The sequence below is a fragment of the Bos mutus genome, chromosome 2 (genome assembly GCF_027580195.1).
Source record: "Bos mutus isolate GX-2022 chromosome 2, NWIPB_WYAK_1.1, whole genome shotgun sequence".
Taxonomy (NCBI): domain Eukaryota; kingdom Metazoa; phylum Chordata; class Mammalia; order Artiodactyla; family Bovidae; genus Bos; species Bos mutus.
The window spans coordinates 28,533,963-28,558,650 of record NC_091618.1 but is presented as its reverse complement, the minus strand read 5'-3'; the positions used below and the strand labels follow the sequence as shown (position 1 = coordinate 28,558,650).

The 24,688-nt window shown below is 51.4% G+C and overlaps 1 protein-coding gene across 1 annotated transcript; it reads left to right on the top strand.

Annotated features, from left to right (window-relative positions):
* The first annotated feature begins 11,078 nt into the window (after nt 1–11,078).
* DES (desmin) lies at nt 11,079–18,161 on the top strand. The gene is made up of 9 exons (XM_005889691.3): nt 11,079–11,733; nt 12,714–12,774; nt 12,896–12,991; nt 13,111–13,272; nt 13,443–13,568; nt 13,980–14,200; nt 15,486–15,529; nt 17,067–17,149; nt 17,361–18,161. Exons 1-9 carry the CDS (start codon nt 11,156–11,158, stop codon nt 17,400–17,402), a joined length of 1,413 nt encoding a protein of 470 aa, XP_005889753.3. The 5' UTR covers nt 11,079–11,155; the 3' UTR covers nt 17,403–18,161.
* Nucleotides 18,162–24,688: the final 6,527 nt, after the last annotated feature.

Sequence of the window (24,688 nt, the reverse complement as noted above, 5' to 3'; positions counted from 1 at the left end):
TATTGTTCTTTACAGCGTTGATTTTACTTCCATTACCAGTCACATCCACAACTGGGTGTTGTTTTTGCTTTGATTCTGTCTCTTCATTCCTTCTGGAGTTAGTTCTCCACTGATCTCCAGTAGCATATTGGGCACCTACTGACCTGGGGACTTCATCTTTCAGTGTCCTATCTTTTTGCCTTTTCATACTGCTCATGGGGTTCTCAAGGCAAGAATACTGAAGTGGTTTGCCATTCCCTCCTCCAGTGGACCACATTTTGTCAGAACTCTCCACCTGACCCGTCCATCTTGGGTGGGCCTATATGGCATGGCTCATAGTTTCATTGAGTTAGACAAGGCTGTGGTCCATGTAATCAGTTTGATTAGTTTTCTGTGATTGTTTTCATTCTCTTGGCCCTCTGATGGGTAAGGATAAGCTTATGGAAACTTCCTGATGGGAGAGACTGACTGAGGGGGAAACTGGGCCTTGTTATGATGAGTGGGGCAATGTTCAGTTCAGTTCAGTCACTCAGTTGTGTCTGACTCTTTGTGATCCCATGACTGCAGCACGCCAGGCTTCCCTGTCCATCACCAACTCCTGGAGCTTACTCAAACTCACATCCATCGAGTCAGTGATGCCATCCAACCATCTCACCCTCTGTCATCCTCTTCTCCTCCTGCCTTCGATCTTTCCCAGCATCAAGGTCTTTTCCAATGAGTCAGTTCTTCGCATCAAGTGGCCAAAATATTGGAACTTCAGCTTCAGCATCAGTCCTTCCAATGAATATTCAGGACTGATTTCCTTTAGGATTGATTGGTTGGATCTCCTTGTAGTCCAAGGGACTCTCAAGAGTCTTCTCCAACACCACAGTTGAGTAAATCTTTAATCCATTTTCTGTTGATGGGCGGGGCTGTGTTCCCTCCCTGGTTTTTGACCTGAGGCCAAACTATGGTGGAGGTAATGAAGATAATGGCAACCTCCTTCAAAAGGTCCCATGCATGGGCTGCTGCACTGAGTGCCCCCGACCCTGTAGCAGGCCACTGCCCACCCACGCCTCTGCCAGAGACTCCTGGGCACTCGCAGGCAAGTCTGGATCAGTCTCTTTTGGGGTCACTGCTCCTTTCTCCTGGGTCCTGGTGCACACAAAGAGTCTGTTTTGTTTGTGCCCTCAAAGAGTCTGTTTCCTCAGTCCTGTGTAAGTTCTGGTGGCTCTATGGTGGCGTTAATGGAGACCTCTTCCAAGAGAGCTTATGCCATACCCAGGTCTGTTGCACCCAGAGACCCTCTCTCTGCGGCAGGCCACTGCTGACCCAAATCTCTGCAGGAGACACTCAAACACAGGTCTGGCTCAGTCTCTGTGGGGTCTCTGGGTTCTGGTGTGCACAAGGTTTGTTTGAGCCCTCCACATGCGGGTATGGGTTTTGATTCTAAAAGCAATTTCGCCCCTCCTACCATCTTCCTGGGGCTTCTCCTTTGCCTTTGGACATGGGGTATCTTTGTTTGGTGGTATCCAACATTCTCCTGTCAACAGTTGTTCAGCAGCGAGTTGTGATTTTGGAGTTCTCTCAGGAGAAGATGTGCGCACGTCCTTCTACTCCATTATATTCTTCTGACGTATACAGTAGGTGCTCAATAAGTGGTGTGTGCTCAGTTGTTCAGTCTTGTTTGACTCTTTGGAACCCTATGGACTGTAGCCCACCAGGCTCCTCTGTCCATGGAGTTTTCCAGGGAAGAATATTGGAGCAGGTTGCCCTTTTCTCCTCTAGGAAATCTTCCTGACCCAGGGATCGAACCCGAGTCTTCTGCATTGATAGGTGGATTCTTTACCACTGAACCACATGGAAAGCCCTCAGTAAGTGGTACCTCTGCTATTATCAGAGGCAGCATAGCCTGTGATAGAGAGCTTTGGAGTTAGGCAGTCTTGGCTATGAATCTTGGCCTCTACCTGCTGTCCTAAAGCAAGAACTCAAGCCAGACTGGACCTCCAGGAATCAATTTCCTGTCGGTCCAAACAGGATAAAATATTAGTAATGGCTGGCACTTACTTCACACTCACTGTGTGCTAGGCTGAGTGCTAAGTGCTTTACAGTCCATTTCTCATTCAGTCTTCCCCAAACCCTATGCTATTATAATCATTTTACAGATGAGGAAACTGAGGCTCAGAGGGGTGAAGCAACTCACCCAAGAGTGGTAGATCCAATCTGAACCCAGGCAGTGGCCCAGGAGCTGCTCCCCAAATTCCTCCCTTTGTCCCATACCCCTGCAAAGTCAAATGGAACTTGGGCCATTGGCTGGCTGTCTGGACAGGTGTGAGAAGAGTTCTGTCTGGGGCTATAAAAACACTGAAGGTTCAAGAATGGGTATCTTCTGGGACTTCTCTGGTGGTCCAGTGGTTAAGGCTCTGCATTTCCACTCAAGAGGCTCAGGTTTGATGCCTGGGCAGGGAACTAATCCTGCGTGCCTCGTGCAGTGCACCCCTCCCCCAATTAATTAGTTAATTTTTTTTAATGGCCATTTTCTGGAACCCAAGACTCACTTTCATTGTGTATTTGGAAAATTTGAAGAATAAGCATCTGACCCAGCAGTGAAAACAGCTCAGGATGCTGTAATGGGCTGTGGTCTGGAGTGGCAGAGAAGACCGTGGGGTCTGAGTGGACCCCAAGCTGACTGTGACTCAGCTGGCTGGAGGAAGAGGAGGATGATCCTATAAGGCTATAGATAGCAACTGTGCATAGTGGCCCCGTGAGGTCATTGCCAGCCTGCTCAGGCTCTGTTTAAAGCACTCCACAGCCTCAGAGGGATGTAGGAAACCTGGAAAGCGCCCAGGACGGCAGGGATATGACCAAACTGGAGGGGTTGAAACCAAAAACAGCCTATGAAGAAAGATAAAAGGAATGGGGATAAATCAGGCAGAAGAGAGGGGTGAGTGATGGCACTAAGAATGGCAGGAGAATCCTGGGGAAGAAGGGAAGCTCTATTTCTCTATCTGGGTTAAGGTCTAAGAAAGAAGGAACTTACATTTCAGCAGACAGGTTAGAGTTAGGCCCTGAGTGACTCTCTAGAGTGTGAGTCCATAGGTAGGCAGAGAAACCCATGAAATCTCCTTTCACAGAGGTTGGAGCAGGGCTGGGTGCCACCCTACACCAAGCTCAGCTGCTCCCAACTCACCCTGACACCTTCCCACCCCAGTTCTCACACCCCTGCCCCTCCTCCACCCTGATAAACCCTGGTCTGATCAAGGACAGTTTTCTCTTATTCTCCTTGGGTTTCAGCTGAGGGGACGGTGCATATTTGTGTTGGAAAGAGAGGGCTCCCCTGCCTCTTCAGGAAATGGCTCAGGACTGAGGGGACTTGGAGAATTCAGGGGTATTCCCCCAGATGGCTGGGAACTGTGGGGAGGTGGCTGGATGTGGTGGGGGCAGCAGTGTACCAGGACAGCTGAGACGCCAGGAACCCATGAGGAGGTGGGGGCTGTGTCTGTTCTGTGGGGCAGGAACAGGTGCTCACACAGTGAGGACGGAGCCAACAGAGACAGGGGAGGCAGGAGGAACCTGCGGGGAGGGAGAATGTGTCTCTACGGAGGAGGCTGAGTCCATTTCTGCTGGCAGGTGTAGCTGCCTCTCATCAACACACGGTGGGGTTGGGTGTGTTCTAAGTATGCGCCAGTGTTTGGATTTGGCTTGATAGGAGTCTGTCTGAGCAAAAAGGCTTCAGATGAGGCAGCCCAGGGAGGCACCTTTTCATAAGAAAGGGCCTCTCTCCCTCCTCTTTTGGGGGTCAGAATAGGGAGGGACGTCCAGGATATTTCATTTTTAAGCAAGGAGACACTGCAACCCAGAGAGGAGATGCAACCAGTCCAAGGTCACACAGCTTATCTGGGGCTGGCCAAGACTCTGGCCTCCTAAACTCCCAGCCATATGCTGCTCCCAGGGCACCAGGGTGCCTTCTTGGGGACCTTCCCTTCATGCTAGCAAAGCTCCCTCCTCTTGCTTCAAACTGACTTCCGTCTCCATCCTCCTCGCCTCAAACCTCTTACTGATTCAAATAACACCTGAAAGCTACCAGATGCTCAGAGTCCACAAAGCACTTTCACCTCCATTTACTAGCTCCTCCCTTTGAGGTTCAGCCTCCCTGTCCCCACTGCCTCCTCCCCAGCCTGCAAGGCAGCCTATAAGGAGGAGGTGAGATCAGCCTCAGACTTCTCCTACTTTGGCAGAAAACCCGCAGCACTCCATGTCTGTAAAAGGAGCGTGGGTCAGGAGGGGGTTGGAGCCAGCCTGTGAGGCCTCCCCAGAGAAGGAGCTAGGTCAGGGGTGTGGGGTTGACGAGGAGGAGATGTGGGAGGAATTTATAAGAGCTGGGGTGGGGGTGCCATGAAGGAGGGGTCCCAAGAGAGGGTCTAGGGTCAGAAGGTGGAGAGAGGTGGGAGAGGGAGGCCTGGAGGTCTTAAACCAGTGAGATGCAGAGGGTGGTGGATGAGAGGGGTGATTGCTGGCTGTGGGGCCAGGGGGCCAGTGCAGGGGGGAGGCCGGGGTGGCGGGGGATGAGTCTCAGGGATAATCCTGACGCCACCGTTCCAGCTGGGCCCCCCAACCCAACCTCCCCCGCGGTGATATCAGGAAGAAACAATTGCCTCTGGACATTCCTTCCCTTTTACAGTCACTCTAGCTCCTCAGCCGCCTGTGGAGGTTAAGCAGCCCTACAGCTGAGAGGAAGATGGGGGGGCAGCGTGGAAGGGACTGTTGAGGGCCGGGTCTCTGGGAGCACTGAGGCGGGGATGACTCTGCCAGGGACCACTCAGTGTCCCACCCCCTGGGCCCAGAGACTCAGGATGTCCGAAGCTGAGGGGGCTCTGGAGATGACCCGGCCCAATCCCCTTTCACACCTGGACATGTGAGACTAGGCAGGAAATGGGACTTGCCCAGGGGGCACAGATGGTTAGTTGGTGAACCTCTATGATAAGCATCCGTATCTTAGCCTCTGGCTGACTGCCCCACCTCCAGACCCCCTTGCTTGGGTCTCCCACCTCCCCACCAAGTGCTGAAGCTCAGGCAAGAGCCAGGGTCCCAGAATCCACACCTGCCATACTGTCCCCAAGCTCTGACACGGTGGCTGTCTCCTGACCCAACCCAGCTTGGAATAGAAGCACCAAGATGCTGGGAAATAGAAAGAGGAGGGTGGGCCCTGGACAAAGGGACACAGGCAACCCTGGAGGTGGGGGTCAGCTGGTGGAGAGGGGGTGCACGGTGGGGAGGCACCAGCACTGTCTTGCGTCTGGGATCCTGGAGTAGACCGGGGCTGGGGGATGCTCCCAGACAGGGCAAGGTGGAAAAGTCACTTCTGGTTGTCTCCTTTTTGACCTCTTTCATTTTTTCCCTCAATTCAGATGCCCTGTGGTGGCCAAGTCGGTATCCCCATCCTGGTGATTCATCCATATCAGCTGCCTGCCCCCTATCCATGCCATCCATGGGGCCTGGGAGGTCCTATGGTACCAGGGCCCTTGTCTTCTAGGGCACCCTCCATGAGGTTCAGAGATCTACCCAGGCATCCACAAGCCCTCCAGTCACTGAGTTTAGAGGAAGGCAGGGAAAAGCTTGGCAGTGTCACCCAACAAAAAAGAGGCTGTATGAGGTGAGCCCAAAGGAGAGGTGAGTGAGCTAAGGTTAGCAAGACGGGCCAGTCTGGTGGGGCTTTGGAGGCTAGGATGAATTTGGGTTTTGCTGGTCCATTAGTTTAGGGAAGGGAGAGAATTGGGAATGGTGAAATAGGCAGTCTCCAAAAGATGTGAGCACTACCCTGAAATATTTGAAGTTGGATCTCTGAAAGGGATTTCTTTTCACTCTGTTTGGTTCCCAGGGCAGAGTAATAGGTATAGCAGAGACATCTCCTGGGTTCAAATATAAGGAAATGTTTCAAACAGCAGGGCTGTCTGTTGTCCCATGACCAAGGCATGTTATTTACCCAATACTCTTTGTGGAGTGGAGTGGGCACCCTGGAGACACTGTGTCCCCAGGCAGTAGAGGGATTCAAAGTGGAGCAGTGCTTGCTTGAGTCACAGTAGAAACAATTTAAACCTTAACTGAGAAGTGGGTGTGTGGGACTGGTTGACCTCATGACCTATGAAGTTACTTCCAACCTTAAGTTTCCAAGACTCTCCAAGGTTAGAGTAATGTGGGAAGATTTCAAGCAAACATCAGGACTGACTTCCTCCTTTAACTGATTCAACAAAATATATTGGTAATGTGCATTGTATTAAATACAAGGGGACTGTACCATGAACACACATTTATAAATTGTCCCCCTTTTCTGGCAAATGATGAATGAAAAGGTCTGTCTTGGTGGACCTTCCCATTTCCAATATCACTTAGCTCCAGTGAGAGATATGACCATAAAATAATGTGATACCTTACCAAAAGAATAAAATGCCTTACCAAACTTTATATATTCAGAAGTTTGTCCCGGGACTTCCCTGGTGGTCCAGTAGTTAAGAATCCACCTTGTAATACAGGGGACATGGGTTTGACTCCTGGTCAGGGAACTAAGATCCCACATGCCAAGGAGCAACTAAGCCTGTGTACCACGACAGAAGAGCCCATGCACCACAGCTAGAGAAAGATCTCTCATGATGTAATGAATATCCGATGTACTGCAACTAAGACTTGACACAGCCAAATAAGTAAATATTTTTTAAAAGTTTTGTTCCAAGGATGTTCATAGCAGCATTGTTTATAATAGCAAAAGATTGGAAATGTTTATCAATAAAAAATTGGCCAAATATGGTAAATACGAATACAAATGTGAAATACAAATGAGGATATTAAGAAGAATGATTAAGAAGAATGACTCAAAATCTCCCAATAAAGAAAAGAGTAAGACAAGATGGCTTCCTTATTGAATTCTACCAAACATTTCAGAATTAACACCAACCCTTCTCAAAATCTTCTAAAAATTTGAAAAGGAAGTATTTCTTAACACATCCTATGAGGCCAGCATTAGTCTGATACCACAGCCAGACAAAGACATACAAGAAAACAAAGCTACAGATGTATATTCCTTATAAATATTAATGTTAAACTTCTCAACAAAATGCTAGCAAACCAAAATTCAACAGCATATTAAAAGCATTATACACATGTTAACATGGGACTTTTTTCTGGAATGCAGGGATGGTTAAATACATGAAAACCAATCAGTATAATATATCACATTAACAGAATAAAGGGAAAAGCCCTCATTATCAACTTCATCTATAATAGCATCAAAAAGAATAAAATACCTAGAAATAAACATAACTAGGGAAGAGTACTGTTGCCTGGAAAATCCCATGGATGGAGGAGCCTGGTGGGCTGCAGTCCATGGGGTCGAGAAGAGTCGGACATAACTGAAGTGACTTAAGAGTAAGGCTTGTACATTGAAAGCTACAAAACATTTCTGAAATGAAGACACAAAAATTGAAAGATATCCAGTATTTATTGATTGGAAGACTTAATATTGTTAAGCTTTCAATACTACCCAAAGTGATCTGCAGATTCAGTGCAACCCCTATAAAAATCCCACCAAAAATTTTTTTAAGAAATAGAAAAATTCATTCCATTTAAAATTCAAAATGGAATCTCAATGGACCCCTCATAGCCAAAACATCTTGAAAAAAACAACAAAGTTGGAGGAGTCACACTTCCTGATTTCAAAACTTATTACAAAGCTATAGTAATCAAGGCAGTATGGTACTGGTGTGAGTACAGATACCTAGGTCAATGGACCATAACAGAGAGCCCAGAGGAAAAAAAAACTTCAAATATATGGCTAAATTGTTTTCAATAAGAGGAAAAGGACAGTCTTGTCAACAAATGGTGCTGGGGAAATTATCTATCATATAATACTCATATAACATATTAATATGAAAAAGAATGAAGTTGGACCCTTATACTATGTATGAAAATTAATTCATAATGGATCAAAGACTTAAAACTGTAAAGCTCTCAGAAGAAAACACAGGGGATAACATTCTTCACATTGATTTGGCAATGATTTCTTGGATATGACACCCAAAGCATAGGCAATAAAAGAATCCATAGATAAACTGGACTTTATCAAAATTAAAAACTTTTGTGCATCAAAGGATACTATCAAGAGAGTGAAAAAGCAACCCACAGAATGATACCTTCTGCATTTTATGCTAAGTGCATTACCCATCCAGATAAATTGTCATTATTTTTAGCATGTCTAGTTCTAAGAAGTCCCAAGGGGAGTCTAAACTCTTCCTTCAGTGGTGCTGCCTGGTTAGGAACATGCTTTGGAATGCTCCTCTTTCACCTGCCTTCCAAGCCTCCAAGTGTTGTTTTGCTGCCCTCCATGGTAGCAAATCCTTAGGGGTGGAACCAAATTTTGGAAACAGCTCCAAGTGGTTCAGAGCCAAGTCTGGTAGATGTTGATTTTGACTAGAGAATACATGGTATAATTTATTTATTTGCTTTCTGTCTCATTTCACTAAGGAACTGAGGCCTCAGGCTGGTCCAAAGGGCAATTTCCTTATGTGGTCTGGAGACTGTTCACAGACAGGAGTCCCAAAAGTGTTCTGGCCTCTTTAGTGTTGTGGAAATGGGCGCACAGTCTCCTTACAGCATATTAGCCAGGGTTGTTTTGATTACAAATGGCAGTAGCCAATACCAAGTCTCTTCAGTTTAAAAAAAAAAAGAAAAGTTTATTGGCCCCAAACCCAGGAAGGATACTGGGGGAGCTCACAAAATGGAGAACTGAAGAACCAGGGTCCCGGGAGATGGAATTTAGGACTTCCAACCTCACATTCTCCTTTTCTCTGGGTGTCTCTGCTGCTCCCGGCATGCTGACCTTTTTTTCCCTATGCCAGAAAGACCTCCCCAGTGGGTAGGAAACATGGTTGCCAGGCTCCAGTTTAGTAATCCCAGTTCCATGTATAAATTCCAAGGTGGGTCTCTGATTGGCCCTGGTCAGGTCCAGGCCTGCCCCTTGAGCCAACTGCTGCAGTCAGAGGGATTCAGTTATAAGAGTGGCTGGGAGCTGACTCACCTGTCCACTCATGGACAGGTGTGTCTCATGGACATGTGTGTTTGTGTGCACGCAGCGTATGTTAACAAAATAAGGGGATGGGAAAGAAATCTTTCAGGCTACTTTGAACAAGGACAGTGCTGCCTGTCCAAAGGGACATGCAAAGGAGTCACATGGTCTCCCCAAAATTCTCCAGGAGCCTACAATCTAGTTTGGGAGACGAGACACAAAAATAACCAGAACACAACAGCTTGCACTGACTCGAAGGCTGGATAAGAATATCTGGAACTCCCCACCCACCTCATAAGCTTGTCTCTTGGATAAAAATTAGAAACTGAATGTGAAAGGGCTTTGCAAAGACAGCAGCAACAAAGCTCTTTGCAGTTAACCTGGCACATTCACACATACCCTGGGGACAAAGCATGGGCTCTGGAGTCAGACTGCCTCAGCTTCCTGAGCTGCAACATGGGAAGGGTACTAGCTCTTACCTCACAGGGGTGTCAAGAGAATTGGGGATCACGGGTGGGAAGTGCTTAGCAGAGTGACACACGGTGGGTGCTCAGAATACACAAGGTAGTAATTGTTACTTGAGCCTCTTCAAACCCATAGTCGGTAGACACCGCCAGGGTGACCATTCATACATTATAGTGACGACACAGAGAAGGGAAGGACTTGCCTGCTTGTAATTACATCTTCAGGTGATGGCAGAGCTAAGATAAGACCAGACCTCTATTTCCAAACTTTGCATTCCTAAAGGGTCAGGCCTAAGAGAGACCTGAATAGTGCCAGGTGGAGCTTTGGAGAAACAGCCAATATTCATGGAGAAGCGGAAATGTCCTTAGGGGTCAGCCAGTGCCTTGTACTAAGGAGGAGACCTTAGTACAAGGGATGGACAAGCCCTATTCAGGGCTTCTCTGCTGGGGGCTTGGAGCATGAAGGGGGTGGGAAGTGATTGGGGCTCATCGCCTCAAGCCTTCCTCCACCATCTGATACCCATGTCTCCTCAGGTACCCGACCCCCACCCCCCCAGAGCTCCTCTCCTGTGTGCTTGTTTCCCGGACTGATGCATTCTCCTCTATAAATACCAGCTCTGGTATTTGGGGTTGGCAGCTGTTGCTGCCAGGGAGATGGCTGGGTTGACATGAGGCTCCTGACAAAACACAAACCCCTGGGGGTGGGGGTGGTGTGAGGAAGGGGGATGAATCAGAGAGGGGGTGGGGGTGGGCTCACAGGGACAGAAGCCCAGAGAAGTTGGCAGTGTGGGGGTGAGAGGACACAGTTATAATTGTTATAATTGGAAACTGAGAGCCTACCAGGCCCTTTCTGGAAATCACCCTGTTGTTTGTAAACTTGAGGCTGCACCCTCACTGGTAGGGGTGGGGTGGAAGAGGACCTTCATGAATCCAGAGGGAAACTGAGGCTGGGAGCTGGAACTCAGATGCTAGTGGACATACCTGAGGAGGTGGGCTCTGGTGGGGATGGCTGCCTATCCCAGGGAGGCCTTCCCATCCTCCCTGCCTGTCAGAGACGCTCCTCCACTAGGCCTGGCTGGGGCATTCCTGGTCTTTGTCTGAGCCCTCCTAAATGTTTGCCACTTTCGGAGAATCTTTAGGGAAAAAAAAAAGGTGATTTGCAGACTGTCTTGGAAATAGGCCTTGTCTCTTCAGGAAATGACCCAAAGTATCTCTTTGGAGCCAAAAGAAGCCCCTCAAACTAAATAGAAGCCTCTCCCCAGCTCTCTCCGCTGATCACCCCAGGACCAGGGAGGCAAGGACTGAAAGGGGGCTGGCCGGGGGCTCCAGACATGTTTGCGCCCGGGTGAAGCGGCTGGCAGGCCTGCCCACCTTCTGCCCTCCTAGGTCCGCCAGCCTCTCCCACACCCCGCAGGGGCCCCCACCCACCCGCCCGCTGAGGGGCTCAGTCCTCCTGCGGGGGAGCTGGCCTCCCCGCCCCCACGCCAGGGGCCGCCCTTTCCTGGCAGGACAGCGGGATCCTGCAGCTGTCAGGGGAGGGGCGGCGGGGGCTGATGTCAGGAGGGATACAAATAGTGCGGACGGCCGGGGGCCCTGTCTCCCCTCTCCACATCCACTCTCCGGCCGGCCGCCCGCCGCCTCCTTCTCCGCGCCGCCCAGCCTCGCCCGCGCCGCCACTATGAGCCAGGCCTACTCGTCCAGCCAGCGGGTGTCGTCCTACCGCCGCACCTTCGGCGGGGCCCCCAGCTTCCCGCTCGGCTCCCCGCTGAGCTCGCCGGTGTTCCCGCGCGCGGGCTTCGGCACCAAGGGCTCCTCGAGCTCGGTGACGTCCCGCGTGTACCAGGTGTCGCGCACGTCGGGCGGGGCCGGGGGCCTGGGGGCGCTGCGGGCCAGCCGGCTGGGTTCGACCCGCGTGCCCTCCTCCTATGGCGCGGGCGAGCTGCTGGACTTCTCGCTGGCCGATGCCGTGAACCAGGAGTTCCTGACCACGCGCACCAACGAGAAGGTGGAGCTGCAGGAGCTCAATGATCGCTTCGCCAACTACATCGAGAAGGTGCGCTTCCTGGAGCAGCAGAACGCGGCGCTTGCTGCGGAGGTGAACCGGCTCAAGGGCCGGGAGCCGACGCGCGTGGCCGAGATCTACGAGGAGGAGCTGCGCGAGCTGCGGCGCCAGGTGGAGGTGCTCACCAACCAGCGCGCCCGCGTCGACGTCGAGCGGGACAACCTGCTGGACGACCTGCAGCGGCTCAAGGCCAAGTGAGCACCCGCAAGCGCCCTCAGAACCCTCTCCCTCTCCAGGGGCCGGGCACGGGAGGCTAGGCCTGGGGCTGGGTCCAGTGGTCAGTACCCCATCGTACCCAGGGTGAGGATGGTCTAGCTGTGTCTCCGGGGGAGGGGGAAGAGACGCCATGCCTCTCCCTGTGCTCTCAGGCTGCAGACGAGGCTACGGTCCCAATTTTCTTGGGGACATCGTGGAGTGGAAATGGGCGACGTTGGGAGACCAGGTGCTTCTTACAAAGCATCTTAAGATGCTAGGGGTTTGTTTCTGGGTTCAGGTGGGCACATGGAAGGAGAAAGGAGGCCCATAGGCAGTGGGAGGGAGAGGACAGGTTGGTAGGAGACAAGGAAATCTGGGGCCAGCAGTAGCTCTCAGTTCTTCTGTGATGAAGCCCTGTGGTTGGGGGTAGAGAGGGGATCTTGACCCCTGGGCCAGACTTAAGCTTTATAGGGAGGATGGATAAGCTGGAGGAAAGGAGAGAGTGAGTTGGGGGGGGGAGAGAGGGGAGACGCAGCCCTCAGACAGATTGGAACACTGATTGTGGCTCCACCAGGCTCCCTGTGCTTCAGGCAGCAAGAATAGAGCAAATACTGGTGGGTCCTGCTTTTCTGTCCAAGTGATCACTGTTCTACCACCCAGGTCACAAACGTTAAATGAGCACCTACATGGGCCAGGCTGGGGCTGGGGCCTGGGAACCCAGAGGTGGATAAAATAAGAACCGGGAGGTGGACAAAATAAGACGCAGTTCTTAATCCCAGGGAGGTCACAAACTAGCAAGGACATGGACTTTCAGGGTGTGGCTCCAGGGCAGAGATCGGGCCACTTCCTGTCCCCTCCCTGTGTGGGCGGGCCCTCCTCACTCTATTCTGAGCCCACTCCCTGGGCAGCCCCCAGTCAGTCTTCTCCCCAGCCTGTTTCATCCTCACCATCTGTCTGTCCTTCTGCCTGTGTCTGCCAGGCTGCAAGAGGAAATTCAGCTGAAAGAAGAAGCGGAGAACAATTTGGCTGCCTTCCGAGCCGTGAGTCCTCTTGGGTCTCCCAGCTGCCTTACCCCTTCTGTCCCCTCTGTGTCACGCCTGGTCTCCCTCTGCAATGCCCGGGTGATCAGTGTCCCTCTCCCTCTCACTTGACCTTTCCCAGGACGTGGATGCAGCCACTCTAGCTCGAATTGACCTGGAGCGCAGGATTGAATCTCTCAACGAGGAAATCGCGTTCCTTAAGAAAGTTCACGAAGAGGTACTATGCCTTGGTGAAAGCGGCTGGAGCGGATGGTGGTGGTGCTGGACTCGGGGAGTGGGGTTGTGAGGGTACGTGTTGGGGCTGGTTGGGGACTGAAGCCTAGCCATACCCTGCAGGAGATCCGCGAGCTACAGGCCCAGCTTCAGGAACAGCAGGTCCAGGTGGAGATGGACATGTCGAAACCAGACCTCACAGCTGCCCTCAGGGACATCCGTGCTCAGTATGAGACCATCGCGGCCAAGAATATCTCGGAAGCCGAGGAATGGTACAAGTCAAAGGTGAGACTCTGGCAGCCCCTCTGTCCCCTCAATCCCAGTTTGGAGGTATTTCCTATGGCTCCATCTCTGGGGAGGAGGGTGAGCCCAGGGTCTCCATGCTTCTTTGCCCACCCCTTCCTGTATCCTGCATCCTCCCTATCATCTCAGGGACCCTCTCTCTTTGCCCATAGGTGTCTGACCTGACCCAGGCAGCCAACAAGAACAATGACGCTCTGCGCCAGGCCAAGCAGGAGATGATGGAGTACCGCCACCAGATCCAGTCCTACACCTGTGAGATCGACGCCCTCAAGGGCACCGTGAGTCCCTGCCCACCTTGCCTGGCCCAGCCCTTCCCATCTGCAGCTTACGCTCTGTGACCTCAGGCGCATCACACACCCTCTCTGGGCCTCTGTCTCCTCATATCTACCACAGGGGTAGAAACAGACAGGTGGACTCCCAGGGGGGCTCTCAGGAATCGTGGGACTCCTGCGTGGAGGCAGGAAGGGTGGACAGCCATGTTCCCTTGTATCAGCTGTATTCTCTGATATTCCACATAAGGCTTCGTTTGAGTTCCGAGTTCCCTGGCTCAGAGGACTTTGACAAGTCCTCGGCTTGGCTATCTGGGGTACCTCCCAGCCCGGAGACTGTGCCTCTGTCCATCCTGGGCCCCCCGTGTCCCCTCGACCACCAGCACAGCCCGTCCTTGACCTGGGCACCCCCTCCTGCAGAACGACTCACTGATGAGGCAGATGAGGGAGCTAGAGGACCGCTTTGCTAGTGAGGCCAGCGGCTACCAGGACAACATTGCCCGCCTGGAAGAGGAGATCCGACACCTCAAGGATGAGATGGCCCGCCACCTGCGCGAGTACCAGGACCTGCTCAATGTCAAGATGGCCTTGGACGTGGAGATTGCCACCTACCGGAAGCTGCTGGAGGGCGAGGAGAGCCGGTGAGGGGCCAGGCAGAGGCTGGCCGTGGGCTCCTGGAGGGGGGTGCATTGAGGGCCCCTTCCTGCCCTGAAGCGGGGCTCAGGATCACCATCACAAGATCTAGAAGCAATATTATACAAGAGGCCACCACTGCGCTGATTACAGAGAATTAACCAAAGCCACCTGGGTAAAAAGTGATTTAATTAATAGCTTTTATAAAAAGAGAAATATAAGTATTCCCATATCCACCTTCAGAATTAAGAACCAGCAGCATAAAACCATATTCAGCAACTAGTAATAAAACATTACTGCCAGTCAAGGGAGAGATGGAAGCAGAGCTGGGAGTGATGAGGAAGGAAAGGGAGGGGGCAGATAGAGATGAATAGAGACAGATGGAGCTGGGACATGATAGGCTAAGAGAGAAGGTGCAGAGATTCATGCTCAGAGGCTGCACACACATGCATGTGTACACACACACGTGCTCACAGGAAAAGATGCAATGACGTGCTCAGAACAAATCACCTTTAGACACAAAAACACCATGCAACCAGAAAGGGACACAAGGGAACCTTCTTCGTTGATGGAAATGTTCTATATCTTGATTTGGACTGGTGGTTACATGGATGTAGACACTGATCAAAACTCACTGGATTGCACTCTAAAGATCTGTGCATTTCACTATATAAACTTAACATCAATTCAAAACAGATCATGTACTCAACAAAATGATGCCCACTGATGCTCACAAAAATGATAAAATCTGAAGTTTACAAAAATCAGCTGACATATTTAGATACAGATTTATAGAGAGGAAGATTTCAGATACTGTAGAATAATATCCTCATATAATGACCCCTTCAGGTAGCTAAGGTCACACTGCATTTTCCCAGCTCTAGGCATAAAGGGCGGGTGGCAGTTCCTGGAACTTGCCTTCCTGTGAGTGGGCCAGAGATTCCCAGACTGACTGGAGGGTGGGCACATGCAGTGGATGTCATCCACAGCTCCTGTTGATACACCCTGCAATGCCAAGGGCAAGAAAGAAATCTGGGTACGGTGGAGGGTGCAGTGGGGGTCCTGGTGTCATACCAGCAGGTCAGAGAAGGACTGGGGTGATCCTTCCAGAAGGGACAGTTCCTGGGACAGCTCGAGTGGGCCTTTGGCCCCATGCCCCAAGCAGTGTTGAAGTCAGTGGGACTGGGACAGCTGAGGATGGTGTTTACAGAGGATCAGGGCAAGTTTTGAGGGGTGGTGACGAGAGAGATGGAGGGTCCTAACCCTTTGGGGGCCTGGTCTCTCTCCTTTTAGGATCAACCTCCCTATCCAGACCTTCTCTGCCCTCAACTTCCGAGGTGAGTGCGTGTTGGCAAGTGGAGGCTGGAGTGGCAGAGGGTAGGAGGCCAGCATGGGCACTGCCCAAGGCCAGCCAGGAAGGGAGGATACACCATAGGGACAGGGATGGGGTCTGGGGAACAGAAAGGGGGCTGCAACGGGAGAATGGGGACATTTAGGTAGAGGCATCTTCTGACAAAGGGAGCTTTTTATTTTATTTTTTTAAATTTCACGGTGTTGTATTGTATGACCATGTCCCCTGCATCTTCTGGGAATATTAAGTGGCCAACAGTTTCTTTTTCCTAATATACCCAAACTCTGAGGAAGTACCAGGGTATCCTTGGGGACCTGGCGGCAGAAGCATCTAGAACCCTATGCCTGAGCTACAAGGCACCCACCACTTATTGTCTGTTTGACAAGTTGCCAAGCACCCCCCACTGCCCTCCAGCTGCTTATTGAGCATTTCCAGCTTTCTGGAGCAAGATGTTGGGTGCTTGCTTTAAAAAATGAAGCCAAACCTTAGCAAAGCCAAACAATTAAAAGAACGAACTCCTAGGGCATTCTGCCATTCTGACATTAGTAATATGCAGATCGAGTGGCTTTCCAACCCCAGAGAGCAGAAAAACACGCTCTAATGATACATTAGGAAAGTAAGTTGGAGTCCTTGGCAGCTTCGCCTTTCCTAGATCAAATCTTTTATATATTCGATGTTCATTTCCATCAGAAAAAAATACATGCTGTGCTCCACCGAGTTGCAATGTTCATCACAGGCTGGCTGACTGCTAAGGAGATTTATGAACACCAAACTCATAACACCAAGGACCTAAATTTGACCCTTCCAATAAAACTCAGAATGGCTCTTTTCGGTTAGCAGTTTATGCAGATATCAAGTGTGAGCCTTGCATTTAAAATCGCTTAATGCTTTTTCAAGTCAATAGTTCTGGGCCATGACAGGGCAAGTACTGCTGTTAACGTTCATTTCACAGTGGGGAAACTGAGGCATGGAGGAACAAGTGACTGGCCATCCGCGCAATAAATCAGTGACTGATTCCTGTCCATCTCTCTTTCATTAAGACATCAAGTTGTTCATCCGGAGATAAAGGGGGCTGGGTACCATGAGATCCTTCAAAAGAGTGCCTTGGTTCTGGGCTCTAGGGTCCTAACTGTCAGGGTACCCTGCAGGGATTCCTGCAGGGATCTCTTGGGGACCAAGGGTGGAGGGGGAGTGAGGAGGGGTGTCGGTGGAGGGGGGACTGCTGGGTGGCCTGGGGCCTAGGTGATCCCTCACCCTCTTGAACCTGCCAACACCTGGAGCACACCCCTTGGCTCCTTGTCTTATCTCAGCCCTGGGACAGCCCCTTGGGTCTGCAGAGCCACCTACTGGGTGCTGGGCACAAGGACAGGTGAAGATGTTTTGCTGAAAAAGTAACAGGCCCATATTGAGGGGGTGGGCATCTTCCGGGCTTTGCCCAGTGAGACCAGGGAAGGACTCCCAGCCACAGGAACAGCCCAGGCCTGGCCTTGGTCAGGCTGAGTGTGTGGATGAATCTGTTACAGAAACAAGCCCCGAGCAGAGGGGTTCTGAGGTCCATACCAAGAAGACGGTGATGATCAAGACCATTGAGACCCGGGACGGGGAGGTGAGTGGTCTGCCTGGTCCCCTTACCCCTGAGGTAGGGGGGCCTGTGGGGTGTGTCTGGGGGGGCTGTCAGCCAGGTGTCTTCTACCAGCCGTGCTGCTGGTTCTGCCTGGGGGCAGAGGGGTCTGCCACTCTGGGGAGGAGGTGTCCCGGGGTCATGACTCCATTCTCTGGCCAGCCCTGGGTTAGACTGGGTTTCTCTTCCTCTCCAGGTCGTCAGTGAGGCCACACAACAGCAGCATGAGGTGCTCTAAAGCCAGAGGCTTCTCTGCTGCCAGAGACCGTGCTCACCTCTGTCCTCACTGCCTCCTAAAGCCAGCCTCCCTCCATCCCAGGGCACCACCCCCAGCCACAGTGCTCCCCTCACAGCCTCAGACCCCTGCTCACTGCGACCACCCTTCCTGGTCCCCACAGGGGACATGGCCCAACCCTCCCAGGCACAGGGAACCCCTGCCGTGTGAGGTCTGGATTTTGAAGTGAGGGGGCCTGGCCCTGGGCCGCCCTTGGAGTGTGCTAGACAGGGCCAGGCTGGAGCCAAGACATGGCAGTGACCCTACCCTTCCCACCTCCGTGACCTCAGGCTCTAGCATATGGCTTTGGAGGGGACTCCAGAGTAGGATGTAGGAACCCCTCAGGGTCAGGTCAAGCCCTGTGGACCTCCCCACTGCCCCCTCCCCGGCCTGAGTCAGAAAGGCAGCATCCTCAGCAAGCCAGGCAGGTAACTGGGGACATAGCCCCCCCGTGGTTACTGGGGGGCTTGAGACTGACCCCATGGTCCCTTACTTTCCCAAGGTGGGCTTACAAAGCAGGGGCTGCAAGAGAGAACCCCCGAAGGTGCCAGATGTGGGAGCAGGAGATGCAGAAAGAGAGAGGGTGGGCGAGATGCTGGAGCGAAGAGGAGAGAGGAGAGAGCGGTCTCAGGCAGGTGGTAGGGGGGCCCACCTCCCCGTGCCTGCCCCTTCCCCGCTGCAGGGGCTCTGAACAGAAACAATAAAAAGATAAGCACAAGCCTAGCACGGCCCCTGCTGTTTTGACTGCCAGGTCTTCTCTGAGAGAGCCCTGTCACACTATGTCTTTTTTTTTTTTTTTCAATATTTTTTGGCCACATAACACAGCATGTGAGATCTTAGTTCCCCGACCAGGGATCAAACCTGTGCCCTTGCAAGGGAAGCATGGAGTCCTAACCACTGGACCACCAGGAAATTCCTTGTATCACCTCTTGAGGTGAACTGTGTGCTGCCCTCCTGACCAGCCAGACTGTCCCCCAGGGCCTGCCACCCCGTCTATTCCCAGAGCTTTGCAGCCTGGCTGTATGTGTGTAGCATATGGGGGAGGGGGCTTTTGCTGGGGACTCACACATACCTCTTGTTACGCCCCATTACCAGGACTGCCCCCACACACTGCTCTGAAGTAGGGCTCCTGTGGTCCTTGCCTAAGGTAGCTTACACCCTCTTCCCACTAAACCTGGATCTTCGAAGCTCCAAGGCCAAGTCAGGAAAAATAACCTTGTTAAGAAAAATAGAAAGCTCTATCTCATCCTTGGAGAAGAAGACTCACTGCTCTAAAAAAGATGTCAAGTCATCCTATGTTAGCTTATAATTTCAGTGTAATACAATCTTAATTAAAATGACAAAGGGAAATTTTGGGAGTATTTGGAAAGATAGGAGGGAATGTAGGACATATGGAAAAAAAAATCATAAAACATTAACACAGATATCTTAAAGGTTTCCGTGGGGAAACCTTAATTATTCAGTACTGGGCATGGTAGCCATGGACAGGGGCAGCAGTGAAATCTGTCTTTTCACTCCTTTCAAAAAATAAATTCCAGGTGGATCAGAGATTTAGGAAGCTTGATGGATCCATGTAGGTCTCTGTCTTCCAACCACCCCTCAGATTTAAGAGGTTACCCTTTAGAAGCGGGAAGAGGGTAGAGATCACAAACATGATAAATTCGGACAGTTTGTAAGGGAAATAAATCCAACAGAGCTTTAGTCCTAAAGTCCTTAGTATGCTGTTCCTAACTGGCTTTTTCCAGAAGCTTCCAAAAGCCTTTCTGGTGTCTCTTTCTCCCCCTTCTTGGATGCAGCCCTGGCTCATGAGTTGCCAGCCCCCACCCCCACCCTGTAACTTGTGTAGTCCCTCCCTCCAGGGCTCCAGGAAGGACCCCCTTCTTCAAGGTATGCTATCCTTCATCTTGCCCTGGGAGCATCTGGGGCTAAACCCCATGTCCCCCACCCTCCCTTCCTTTCCCTGCAATCCTCCAACAGAGTGAACCCTGCAGGCCCCAGAACACCCCCCCACAATCAACCCGTGGTGGACCCCCAACAGAAATGAGCAGGAGCATTTCCTGTGCACACTGGGATAGAGGGGGGCAGCGCCTTCTTATCCTGAGCCTATGAGGGGCCCTGGAATCTGAGCTCCTCTCTGTGTGAGAGAGACTCCTGGGTGAGGTGGGCCCACGTGGGCATGGTGGTGTTCGTGTATCTGTGAGTAACCTCCGGAGGCTCTCAGCTTGCTCTTCCCCCTGAATGAGTTCTGAGCACTCATCTACCCCACAAAGGATAAAGGGACATGAGGTCAGAGAAAGGCTTAGGGGCTTCCTTACCTTCCCAAAAAAGGCTTAGGTGCAGACTGGTCACTAGAAGGAGAAAGTGGAGGACTCTTTAAGACTGGCAGACCCAGATCTCAAAGGCCCCCAGGCCATGACTTGCCCCCCAGAAAGTCCCACATCTTGACCAGCTGTCCTAAGGCTACGCTTGAGTGTCTCTGGGGTCTAAGAACACACTGCCTCTTAGGGGGCCCCTTCTTGCTGGGACAGCTCTGAAGGTCAGAAAGTCCTTCCTTCTCACACACATTTGTCCCTGTGATGGCTACCCATCTGTCCTCAGAGAAGGGAGGAGGCCCAGGGGAAAGCATGGTCTGAGTCAAGCCTTCCTGGACTGGAGCTTCTGGTTCTAAGCCCTGTGCTTTGTCTCCTTGGGGGTTGGACCGTGACCTAGAAATCTGGGGCAGAGGAGATGCATGTGGCCTGATCCCAGAGAATGGACAAAAATAAACTGAAAAAGATCTGGGTCTCTGGTGGTCATACATATACACCCAGATCTTCAGTCTGCACCCACACACACTGTATGTATCCCTGTCCCCTCCATGGCTAAACCTCTCCCTACTCTTTGGGAACTGGCATCTGAACACTGAGAAATAAGATGGTTCAGAGGGCTGACCAGCTTCCCACCACGGGAGCAGCTCCAGACCAACTCAGACCCTACCTGAGCAGGTGGAGTGGGAAGGATTGTGGAGGCAAATATGTCTATAAGCCAAGAACTGACGTCTCAGCAGGCCCTTTCCTATCCTGTCTGTCCACTCTGGCTATCCCGCCACCCCTGCGCCTGGAGACAAAGCATTCCACTCACTCACCACTTCTCTCGCTCCTCCTCTGACCACCAGCCTGCCCAGGACTCATATGCAAATCATTGACCTTTGATTCAACACCTAAAATGTCAGCTAACCAAGGGCAAGGTTTTCATTCATTTTATTCACTACTCTTGGTGCCTGGAAGAGGGCTTTGTCCATAGAAGGTGCCCATCAAATATTTAAATACTTGTTGAATGAATACCCGCTGGGCACTTTTATTTACTTTTCTCTAAATTAAATATTTACCAGAAAGGTTGACGGTCCCCACTTCATTCACTGATTCATCAGTGAGCTTTTGCCATGTGCCAGGCACATGGTGCCTCATTATGACTTGGAGGAATCTCCCGCGGCCCAGAGAGATGGGTGAACTGCCAAGGTCACACAGTGTATCATTGGCAGAGGAGGACGGGGGCCCCTGCTCCTTGGCCTCCAGAGAGCAGATTTCTTTCCATGACACCACAGGCTTGTGATTGCAAAGCAGGGCAGACTGGCAGCACACACCAGCTGGGCGCCAGGCCGCGGGGCACTGTGGGGCCGCTCTGAGGGACAGATGAGCGCCTTGTAGCCAGCTGGTCTAGGTGAGGGCCCTGGCGAGGGCTGGAGGGCTTCCGGCGTCACAGCCAGCGCGGGCTCTGCCAGGAGAGGGCGCCCGCGACTTGCCAGGGCCTGTGCCCTCCTGACCCAGGCCCGCACACTCATTGCCCACACCTCAGCGAAAGCCCCCATTATGCTCATTCAACCAGGAGAGAACGAGCCACGTTCCAGGCTCTGTGCCAGGCCCTTTTAAATAGTTAATATTTGTTTTAATATTTAATATAATAATTTAAAGCCATCACAACAACCTAAGTCAGATCATGTAATTCCTCGGCTCAGAATCCTCTGAGATGGCTTCTCGTTTCACTAGAAATAAAAGGGTCATGGCCTACAAGATGCTAGGCTATCTGGCCCCCACTGCGTGTCTGAACTCATGTCCCTCTAGCTCCCCCACGCTCCCCCCAGCCCTGCTCTTCTGGAGCCTACAGGGCATATGCTTCCTGGAGCAGTCCTGCCCAGACTTCTGCTCCATTTGGTTCTCACCCCTTCAAGATTGGCTCAACAATTTCTTGTGAGGCCAATTCCTACCACTCTGTTTCAAACTGCAAGCCCCCCATCACACTCCCATCTTCCATGTGTGTGTGTGAAGTCACTTCAGTTGTGTCCAGCCCTTCGTGATGTTGTGGACTGTAGCCCACCAGGTTCCTCTGTCCATAGGATTCTCCAGGCAAGAATACTGGAATAGGTTGCCATTTCCTCCTCCAGGGGTTCTTTCTGATCCAGGGATCGAACCCGAGTTTCCCGTGCCTCCTGCATTGGCAGGTGGATCCTCTACCACACTAGCGCCACCTGGGAAGTACCCCCTCCCATCTCTCTTACCCTGCTTCATTGCCCCAGAATACTTATCTTCTACTGATCTTTATAATTTGTTTCCCTATAGTTGTCTCCTTCCTTGAATATAAGCAACACGGGGGTAGAAACCCTTGTCTGTTTCTTTTTTAAAATTTGTTTATTTATTTTTGGCTGTGCTGGGTCTTTGTTGCTGTGTGCAGTCTTTGGGGTTACTCTCTAGCTGCGGTACATGGGCTTTTCCTTGTGGCGGCTTCCCTTGTTGCGGAACACGGGCTCGAGAGCACAGGCTCTGGTAGTTGTGGCATGGGATTAGCTGCCCTTTGGCAAATGGAAATCTTCCTGGACTAGGGATCAAACCCATGTACCCTGCATTGGCAGGCGGATTCCCAGTGACTGGACCACCAGGGAAGTCTCCTTTGTCTGTTTTGTTTGCTGCTATTTCTCTAGAGGCCAGCACAGTGCCGGGCACACAGGAGGAACTAAAAAATGTTTGTTGAATGAACGAATAAACCCTGAGTTGGGCTATTCCCAATTTATAGTTGAGGAAACTGAGGCTTAGGGATGTTAAATAACTTGATCAAGATCACAGAGTTAATTTATTCAACCAACCAGCCGACCACCTACCACAGTCCATGCAAACTGTTGAGGTATAATGCTAGGAAGTTTGGGGTTATTGGTTTTTTAAAAATAGTCTCAAATCTTTCTTTTAGTCTTGGTGTTCCATGTGCTTACAATGTCTTCCCCCGCTCCCCATTTTTACTTTATAGAATTCAATTTACGTTTGAGAATTCAACATCTGTGGTAGCCTGAGTTGGTGGAGAGGGCATGGTTGACTATGAAGGAGATGCTCAGGCCCATCTTTAGGGTGATGAGACTGTTCTGTACGGTCCTGGGGAACCAGGTGCACAGTCGTCCGCATTTGTCAAAACCAGCAGAACTGCACATCACGAAAAGTAAGCGTTAATGTACGTAAACTAAAGCCAAAGATTTCATTCCTCAAGGCTCTCGTCCCTGTAGATATGATCCAGTGTTTACACGGTTTCTTCTCTGCCCTCTCCGTGTACACACAGACACAAGCACACTTAGCCTGCCAGAATGACAGTGGGGGTGGGGAGGGTTGGCAGGGAGGGGAAAGGGTAACTTTCTCCCTCTAATGACTCCCAGCTCCTCCCTGCTTTTCCCAAGTCCATCCCTCAGGGCTCAAAGTCAGGTCTGGCTCTCTCACCTAAACTTTTTTTAAGCTTTTTATTTTGAGATCATTGTAGGTTCACTTGCAGTTATAAGAAACAGTACAGAGAGATCCTGTGTATCAGTCACCTGGTTTCCTCGAATGGTAACATCTTAGATAACTCTAGTACAGTATCACAGCCAGGAAACTGACATTGATACAGTCCACCATCTTCTTCAGATTTTATCAGTTTGTGCTCTCATTAGTGTGTGTGTGTGTGTGTGTGTGCAGATATTTGGTTCTATGAAATTTTATTACATGTGTAGATTCACACGACTACCACCAGAGTCAAGACACAGATCGTCTCATCATAAAACTCTCACTTAGACTTTTAAAAGCAATAATGTCCTCGCTTGACATTTCTCAAAGTACAGTTCTCAGGTGCATCAGAGTCACTGGGCCAATTCCGGGGCCCTCCCAGGGCCCCATACTTTACATGCACCTCTGGGAGTGGAGCTCGGAAAGCTGTGCTTTTAACAGAGGCCCATGGACAGGGGAGCCTGGCGGGCCATGGGGTCGCAAAGAGTCAGACACGATGGAAGCGACCTAGCACAGTACACAATACTTTAAGAACCACAGGTTCTAACTGGCTTCCAAGCCTCCCATCTCAAATCCACCCTCCCCACTGTGGCTGCCAGAGGGATCCTTCTAAAAATCAGCTCTGACCATATTATCCTACTGCTTAATGCCCTGCAGTGCCCTACCTGCATCCCCCACCCCCACCCCAGGGCCATCAGGATAGAGACCTTAGGGAGCAAAGGGTCTCCTGTCAGGACCCACCTCTCACCTCGCCCACTGGGGTTCAATCCTTGCAGACTCCTCTGATTCTCCTTTTGGCTTGCTGGGTGGCTTGTGAGATCTTCCTTCCCCTACCAGAGCTCAAACCCTGTGCGCTTGGCAATCAAAGTGTGGAGTTCTAACCACTGGACAGCCAGGGAATTCCCCAGACTCCTCTCATTCTTAGCACACATCATCTCCTTTCATCATGCTCTGATTTTGGTCAGGCTGTTCCCTCTGCCTGGAACCTCCTTCCCACTCTTCTCTGCTTGTTGCAACTCTGTACAACGACTCAGTTCTTACAAATGAGGATGTGGAGGTTGAGAGATGTTTGATGTCATCCAGCAAGTAAGGGCAGGGACTAGCTGGGCGGTCCACCTGACTCCCTGCTCCAGGTCTTACTGTTCACCACGGCTGTCACGGAGGCTGGGGGAAGCCACTGGTCCCTCCTCCCCAGCCTCTGCTCACCTCCACTTGGGCCTGCTTGCCCATCTGCCTCTCAGAGGTCTCACCCGGGACCGTCTCTCTCTCTCTCCCCCAGCCGCTTGAGGCTGGGAATCAGAGACCCAGGAGGAGGGAGGAAGGGAAATGGGATTTAGCCCAAGGGTAATCCGACTCCATGAGTGGGTGGCTGGGGGGCGGGGCACACCGCAGGGTAGGGGGCTTGGAAAAGGCCTCAGGGACCCATATAAGCCAAGGGAGGGGGGCGACGGGGACTCCTAAAGGGGGGAGAAGAAG

Coding starts and splice junctions, on each gene's coding strand:
- DES (XM_005889691.3), top strand. CDS start 11,156: ATGAGCCAGGCCTACTCGTCCAGCCAGCGGGTGTCGTCCTACCGCCGC. Junction 12,992..13,110: donor TTAAGAAAGTTCACGAAGAG/GTACTATGCCTT, acceptor CATACCCTGCAG/GAGATCCGCGAGCTACAGGC. Junction 13,273..13,442: donor AGGAATGGTACAAGTCAAAG/GTGAGACTCTGG, acceptor CTTTGCCCATAG/GTGTCTGACCTGACCCAGGC.